This window comes from Apteryx rowi, unplaced genomic scaffold (assembly GCF_003343035.1).
Source record: "Apteryx rowi isolate R43461 unplaced genomic scaffold, aptRow1 scaffold_729, whole genome shotgun sequence".
NCBI lineage: Eukaryota > Metazoa > Chordata > Aves > Apterygiformes > Apterygidae > Apteryx > Apteryx rowi.
The window spans coordinates 298,446-307,028 of NW_020451015.1; the positions used below are offsets into that span (position 1 = coordinate 298,446).

The following is an 8,583-nucleotide window of genomic DNA, read 5'->3' on the forward strand; positions in this document are numbered from 1 at the left end:
AAAAAAAAAAAAAAAAAAAAAAAATTTTGAAAGCAAAATTAAAGAAAGAGAGAAATGAAGCGCACATCACTGGCACTGCAGAAGCCCAGAGATAACATACAGAACGCAAGCCCACAGCAAGTATATCTTTCATAACAGGCTGGCTTATCTGAATATAGTAGTCATGTATCAGAGCAAGCTGGGCGGTCGCCTGGAGTCACCGTTACTGCTTGAGTTTGGCTGTCCATACTGGAGAGGGACTTGATATGGGAGTTTTCAGACTGCACCAACTGTTCAGAAATAGCAGCAGAAGCGGCAGCACGGCCAGTATTTTCGCTCCCTCTTGCTGTAGCACTGGGAGTTGGGGTTTCCTTAGCTGTCCCAGCATGATTTTGTGACTGGCTAGCTTGTCTCCCTGCTTCTGCCTCCTGCTGCTGCAGCATCCGTTCCACTTCTATCTCAAGTTCCAGACTTTCCTCATCTGCCTCCACTTCCAGCTGCTGCATTAACTCCTCCAGCTTCCTGGCCTTGCGGAGTTCATTCTGCTGTATGATTGTGCACAGGTGCTCTGTGAGGTGCTCCTTAATCTCTGTCTTGTGTTGGAGGTCCAGCTTAGCTGCCACATATTCCGACTCAGCCTTATCATACCGTTTCCTGCAAAACCATCATCATTTCTAGTGGATTAGTTCTCAAAGCACTTCACAGTCTCGCACACAGACAGATACTTTAAGCATCCCTGAAATGCAATCTCCTCTGCAATGCATTATGCCAGCTATTTCACGACATCCTGCTACATTATTCAAAGGGAAGAAAATAAGTGTGAATAGATCAAACTTCCTCTTGGCACATCAGCCTCCGCTGCTGCATTCCAAGAGTTAAATCCCTTGTCTGAAGTCTACAAACTGAATCATATACAAGCAGTTTTACTGCCTGTTTTAAGGGATGTACCTCTAGCAGCAGAAAGAAACCATTAAAAATTGTAGCGGCTTCACATATTCCAATGAACACCTATCTAGTGAAAACTAAAATATCACAAAACAGTTTTGTATTTTTCTAATCCAACATTCACCCAACGGATACAGATGCTACAATGGTGCTATACACATTTACTCTTGGATGTGGTCTAGAAGTGTACTTTTCCTGCCACCCAAAAATACATAAAGACATGAGCAGCACAGATTGACACAGCATATGACGTCAATAGCGATCACAACTTTTGTGTGGCAACAGATGTAGAATTTTATTGTAAGCATCCCCCCCMCACACACACCTCCTGCCAATTTGCACTTCCTGTCATGACAAATACAGCAAAAAGGAAATATTCATTGAGGTCAACATCTCCGGGATATCTAGCTCTTTAATGGTTGGTGTCCACATCACTGATGCATCTTCAACTACATTCAGTGAACCTGTGTATTAATTCTGATTTAACTAATAGAAAGATAGACACAATCTTGCTGACTAGGAAAGGGAACAGGCATGTGATGTACGTTATGGAGCATTCACAAATCTAATGTTAGTAAGGTATTTGAATAAACAAGACAGCTGTTCTGTAAAATCACTATTCAAATATCTGGTTAAACAAAGCAAGAGAAAGATATGACAAGCCTTTTGTTTAGGGAAACAGAAGGAAATAAGACATGCAAAAGCCTTCCCAAATATGTTCCGCTACATAATAACCACAAAACTTTTACCCAGCTGTCAAGGCTGTGTCCACAGTGGGCAGAAAATGCCCACTTACATTTCCCTAACAAGAAAATCAAGATTTCCCTTGCAGTGTATGTGAAAGGGAAGAGTTAACACTATACTGAAACTTCTGCACAATTAAATATTTGGGCTGAACTCACACATATTCTCCACATCTTATTTACGAAAACTCCATTCCATAGCAATTGTAAGATGCCCCTAACAATGTGTTCAGGGCTATTAATATTGCACATGTTGACCTGTTGAAATAATTTGGCTTTAGCCCCAAAACATATGTCAAGGACTCAAGAAGTGCTTAAAAAGACACTGTGTGGAAGCACATCCACTTTGGCTCATAATGCACAAAAAACTACAACACTGAACATAACTCATTTCCAAATCCCCTTCTCTCAGAAAAAAAGACTTAATAAGTTCATCAAAATCATTAAGCATATTGGAAAGTTTAATCTATTCTCCCTACCAGCATCCCTTTTTGTCATCTTCATTTAAAAACTGCTTCCCAAAGCCAGAGCCACTTGTGTTATATGCTCTTCTACTATGAAGAATTTCAAATAGACATGTTGTTATAAAATTTTGCTAAAGAAATTTCCGGGAGCATTTAATGGCTTTAGAAACCAGAGTTAAACCTACAAATACACTGAAACGCTTTTCCTCTTGAAGATACTAAGTTCAGTATGTGAATGTACTGAACTAGTGAAACTACAGTTAATCTTAGATATTTCAAATGATAATTAGGCAAAAGAAATTCTTATTTTTTAGCTACCCCTCATATTTCTTTAAAGACTAATTACCCTGTTTATTGGCCTGTGGTCAACGTACAGCAGAAGTCATAAGGAGAAATACACGTTTAACACATTGAATCGTGAACCAAAAACCGCAATTGAACATTTCCATTTTATTAAACGGCTACATAAACATGCTGATGTTTATCTACTGATGTTGTGGTTTACCCACAACTAATAGGGTGTTCCGATTAATTTCTTGCATTTAAGGAATTCATCAGAACCAGAGTGATTAAAGGCACATTGTGAAGAGTAGAAGCTCACTTTTTCCTTCAATTTTTGGTCCCAGTTCCAAAGGCACTTCAGCACTATTATATATGTTTCAGGCTTAATTGGTCCCATTGATCCCAACAGGACCAGAGCTGTCATCAACAGGCAAGTTTCCCTAAAACGGACTTTCATTTTAGGACTTTTTTTAAAAAAAAACAAAAAACCAAAAAAACCAAAACACTCTTTCCCCCTGAGAAGAAATAAACAACCTTGAAACAATAAAGTAGGGCTTATGAACAACTGCACAACTAAAGCAGCAAATACATTTACTGACAGCACAAAGCTGGAAAGCACAGTCTGCAGTCAGGAAACCTACTTCAGCTTCCAGATTCCAAGGGAAAAATGAAGAAATAAAAAGAACACTTCTACCTCAAGAGTTGAAAGCCCCCCAGACTGTGTCCATTTTAACTACACATGATTACAATGACATAATGCCACTATTGCTTCAGTGACAGGAAACTGCATTCTATCCCTCCACTCAGGCAGGGCTATTCCCTCCCCTGCCTGTCACTTACCGGGCATAGGAGTAGTCTAAGCTGGCCTGATCAATTCGGTTCCGCAGGATTCCAATGTCAGCAGATACCATGTCATCCAGAGCTTGCAACTCCTTCTGAATCCTCTTTAGTTTCACTGTTTCAGCCTGAGTTCTTTTGGATCTGCAAAAGGAAGATGCTTTTTTATTTTTCTTTGCAAATGTCTTTTCTTGGCATAATGTATCTCACTTCATTTGCAGAGTAACGACCTTCTTTAAGAGCTACTCAAAAGGTTTCTCCTTTATGGTTTAAGACTTTTGATCTTTCCTAATATCCACAGGGATCTAAAAATGCCTGCTATTAAAGGACTAAGGCAAAATTACGTAATGACTATAATCAAAGTGCCTCAAATGGATTGTGTTTCTTCACTGTGGAAACACACAAGAAACTGCTGTATCTAAGTAGTTCTCAGTGTAAGGAAACAGGAAATGGTTGGGGGGAATGGTGGTGGGGTATTTAGTCCTGCAAATATCCCCTTTCAAAGAAGCCCAGTTAGTAAGGGCCAAAGAGTCACCTAACCTAAACTTGATTTTCATTTTGTAAAATTATTCCCAACAGGCCTAGCTAAATCCCAATGAAGTCAATGGAAAGTTTTACATCAAACACAAAGGATTTCAATCAAGTCCTGTGTAACCTTTTTCAACTCAGACTATTCATTCCTAAGTTCTGAAAGTGAAATGTTGCTAAGGGAAGCAAGCTTTGATGGATTTCACTCCCAAGCAAGCTAAGGAACTTTCAACAAGCTTTTACACCAGGTCACTTGACTATCATTCATCACCACCAGCAAAGCCATGGTTTTCAGTCACTGCGTTATACTCCAAAACATGTACTTGAAAAGCAAGATCTAGATGTGTAGGAAGTAACACCAGTTCTCATTAGACCAACTGATGCAGATGGAGAGAAACAGACATCTTGTAGCATTGCTCCGAGCCTGAAGAAGGTCTTTGAAGCTCAGATGTAGCTTCCTAGCTATCTCCTTTCAAGACCTCCTTTCTGTTCTTATGCTCTGCTTCCAGGTGGAAGAAGCCAGCCTGGTGGTCACACCCACATTTGCTTTCCTACAGTGACCAGGGCCAAACACACTTGTGTTTTATCTGTACCTGGCAGAGGAATGAAAATCTTCAGAACCTCAAAGACAATCTTCTGCACAGTACTGGCTGGCTGTATTCACCTTTGCTACCCCAAAAGCTCTGATGGGCAGAATACTGTACACGTCTGGGAAAAAATTGTGAGCCTGAACACTTAACATCTCAATCCTTGATCCACTGTTATCAGCTGCTCTGATGTCCTTCCCTACAAATCTGGCCTTACTTACAGTCCTAAACTATCTGGGTGGACAACACTGATTTATCTTAAAGCTTGGTCTCCTGAAGAGCCAGAGCTAACAAGTATGAGAATGGGTAAATTTATATATACCTTCTTAAAGTTGATTGTCTTCTCCTTTAACACCTTTCACATACTAGTAAGACTCAAAAGCCCAGAGACAATTAACTATTATCTCTCTTCATAGCTAGGAATCAAATAAACTTTCCTAAAATCCAGGGAAGGCAAAGGACTTCAGCTGATTYGCTAATTCTGTAACACCTTTTCCACTTGTGCATGAAGTTGCAGCTTTGGGAGTGTGAACTCCTTCCTCAGCCTCAGCCCATGTTGCAGCATAGCCCCTCACCTCTCAGCAATAGCTTTGGCCAGGAGTGCTTTCTTGCGTTTATTCTTCTCTTCCATCAGCCGCTGTTCCTGCTGGAGGATTTCCCATCGTGACTTTTCCTGCCTGTTCATGGACAACGAGAAGATGAAAATTAATAAGTTAATTTCTCTCCTTGTCTTCTATACCCCAGACGACACAAATATCCACCATCACAATTCCTGGACCACCCTCTAAAAATGCCAAAGGAACAACAAACAGGTCAATGTTTCAGTTCTGAGGTAAAAAGAATCATCTGTAAGAAGAAAAGTCATTTAGGCCAATAAAATATTTCTAAAAGAAATCTGCTGATCAGAGTGAAGATCTTCCTAAGCAAAAAGGCTGGTGGTTAATTCAGCTTCATGAGAAGAGGGAACATATGGGACTTTTCATTAAAAAGATGTGTTTCCCCATTAGGTAGAAGCAGTTTCATGTTTCTTACTGTCTGCTATAAGTTGTTATCTGCTCAGTCTGCCAATACAGCCTTTTTTTTTCTTTTGGAAAGGATTTTTCTATAAGACATTATTTTATGTGTCTGCTTTACAATGCAGCCCCCAAACAATTACACTGACAAAGTTGAAGGTAAGATACAATGMAAGTGAGCAAAGAGGAAGAACAAGAATTCACTCGTGCCACCAGGGAAAGAGTTATATTGATTCTGTTTCCTAAGCTACTTCTACCAAGAGATACAACCAGTCCCAAATAATGGAAAGCAAGGTCTTAGGCGAGAAGGGACAACCTGTGTGATAAGTGAACACAACTGTGCAGGATTAAAGAGAAACAAAAACTGCTTTGCTGCTTTTCCATCTTGTAGTGTTCTTCATCCCTTCTCCTGAGAAATCTCTGTTCCAAGGTCTTGCTTAGCTTAAAAATACCAAAATAACTCACCTACATTTATTTTAACAATCAGTTCTGCACAAGATCTCTTCAGACTTCTCCTCATTACCCTAATTCCTAAAACCTCACATAGAGAAATATTTTTAATGAGATTTAAGTTCAAGTGCATAGGCTGAGATGAATCCAGCAGTTTTGGGTGACAGCTGTGGCAACTAATTGTCACTTGCTTCCCAAACAGTGAACTTACCTCTGTAAAGCTTCAGGTATCTTCTCCCAGCCATGTAATGCCTGTATTTTTTACCACGAGGAAGGAACTGAATAGCCAGTACTACTGGTGAGCTGTGCCCCCATGAGGAATTTGGCACTGCTCTTTGAAGYGCTGCTGCTCTGGTGAAGGGATAGCTATCGGCATGCGGGCGATCCCACCCAGCGCCCAGGCAGGCAGCACGGCCAGCAGCTGCGGTCTCTCAAGATGCATCTGTGCAAAACAGGAGCTCCCGGAGCCCTTTGAATTCTGAATTCAGGAGGAACCGTGTGCTGTTTCACCTGGTGCGCACTGCCAGCTGCCACATTTCTGCCTAGCCCCTTCTGAGATTCTACGGAGTTAACCGGGTAACAAAAATACAGTCTGGAACACCACACTTGGAAAGCTGCTGAGCCCTATTCTGGGGAAGTATCAGTGATGCATGGAAGACAGTTTGGCAGCCAACTAGCCAACCAGCCGCTTGTAACAGACTATATTGGGCAGGAAAGTTTGGACCTGCAGAGGAAATCAAGGCCGGAGTAGCATTGTTGAGAGTTTTAAAAATAAACTATATGCCCTAGAATGAGAACTCATCCTTTGGCCCATCACACTTTGTTTTGCAGACAGGAGAATAAAGAGAATACTGTACAAAACTGTGCCTACTGAGGAAAAAAAGAAAGTTAGCACTTGGATATAGACAGGAAGAAAAACTTCAAGAGGTAAAAACAAGCCACTTCACATGGGATATACGTTCCTCCGTAGCACTGAGACAGCAGCTTCCTTTTACATGCTACTATCTGCATTCTGCATGAGGAACAAAGTAATTGCCATATTCGATCAGTCAATTCCCAGACTGTCATGTTCAGTATTTTCTCTCTTCTCTCACACGGACCATTTTGATGCTTCTGAGGAAGACAGACAACCCACTGTGGGCTGATGCATGGGGTGTGAGCCTCAAGATGGTCTTGTCTTGAATCACAAAAGCTAGAGAACTGCTGAAACCTGAAATTTTAACTCCTCACCAACATTTTTGGCATTAACAAATYTTCTGCAGTATTTTGAAGGGAAACATAAAGTTAGAGATCACAGATCTACTTCCAAAAGGGCTTTTTGTCGTGGATTCTGACTTATTTACACAGCACGACATCAGTGAGATTAGGTTTTCATAAACCATTAAGACAGTCCCATATCTTGAATGCTTTATGATTTACAGCCCCCCCACCACAGGAAATTATTAAAAGACAGCATGGTCTTTATCTGCATGGATTAGACTACCTCAAATCAGGTTTAACCCAAATAGAGAGGAAAAACAGAGGTTCAACAGAGAGGAAGCAACCATGATCTCTCCAGCCTTCCTAAAAGATATAGGAAAGTTCAATATTCAGTTTCATTCTACTGCACCACAAAAGAATGAATCAATACAGAATAAAATAAATCCCTTGATTTTACCGACTTACTAACAATTCCACTTTCTTTTTCTCCACTTTCAAGTTTGGCTTTGCAGGGAAGTTCTGGGCATTTTCATTGCCATTACAAGGATCTCCCAGCCCCAGTTCCTTCCGCTGATCTTGGCTGTCATGTTGCCTTTGGTCTCTCTTTGAAGGAGGCTGAGGTGGTGCCACAGGCTGCTGAGGATGACAAGGCTTRTGTTCTGGTACAGAAAGCAACTGCTCAGGAAGTACAGAGGCTGCTCCATCCTGCACTCCCAGCTTCTGACATTGCTGCTGGAGGGCTTTTTCTCGTTGCAGCTGCTTCCGGCTCTTATTCACGGTGTGGGAGCGACGCTGCTGCTCCGAGGATTCAGACAACTCTACCAGTGGATGAGGAGAAGAAACAGAATTAAGCTAAAATCATAAGGTCAAAGACAGACTCTGTGAATTAGCTTTTCCAGGAAATCAAACAAACTGGGGCAAAACCAGCCTAAGGAAAAGACATGCCAAGTGCTGGGGGAAGACAAGGTGGGGGAAAACCCAGGTACCTGGAAATGTTTTGTTAGTCTAAGAATAAGGAAGTTTTGACGATCTGAGCATCCAGAACGAGGGGAGGGAGGGATGAGGGGCTTGGAGTAGGGGACCAACGGGGGAGCCTTAGGAGGCATGGAGGTAACCCTTGGGGGAATCATGGTGAGACAGACACAGGGCTAAAGAAGGGCCCTTTATAAATGGGGGTTTATAAAGTGAGCTGATGGATAGACAGGTGTGGGGGCAGGACAGGGAGCTGGAGGGGATGGAAAGGTGACAGAGAGAGGCTGGCAGAGGAGAGAGAGAGAGGGGCTGGATGGAAGGCTGGTGGGGGAAGCAGAGAGATAGATGGGGAAGCCAACTGTGGGGGCCAAGGGGCTGCATGGAGAGGCCGAGGCAGGTGGATAAGGGGAGGGATGAAAAGGACTGAGGGGACAGGGAGGCTGAAGGGACGGATGTGGGGGACAGAAGGAATGGGAAAGCTGCAAGGATGGATGGGGTGGGACAAGGAGATGGGAAGGCTGGGGGGAAGGATGTGAGAGGAAGGATGTGGGGGCTGAGGGGATACACAGAGCGGCCAAGGCCG

The 8,583-nt window shown here is 42.3% G+C and overlaps 1 protein-coding gene across 1 annotated transcript; it reads right to left on the reverse strand.

Annotated features, from left to right (window-relative positions):
• Positions 1-6: 6 nt before the first annotated feature.
• GORAB (golgin, RAB6 interacting) lies at positions 7-8,158 on the reverse strand. The gene is made up of 5 exons (XM_026087648.1): positions 8,015-8,158; positions 7,486-7,880; positions 4,941-5,042; positions 3,254-3,394; positions 7-633 (listed from the first exon to the last, which is right to left on the reverse strand). The coding sequence occupies exons 1-5, from the start codon at positions 8,156-8,158 to the stop codon at positions 162-164; spliced, it is 1,254 nt and encodes a 417-aa protein (XP_025943433.1). The 3' UTR covers positions 7-161.
• Positions 8,159-8,583: the final 425 nt, after the last annotated feature.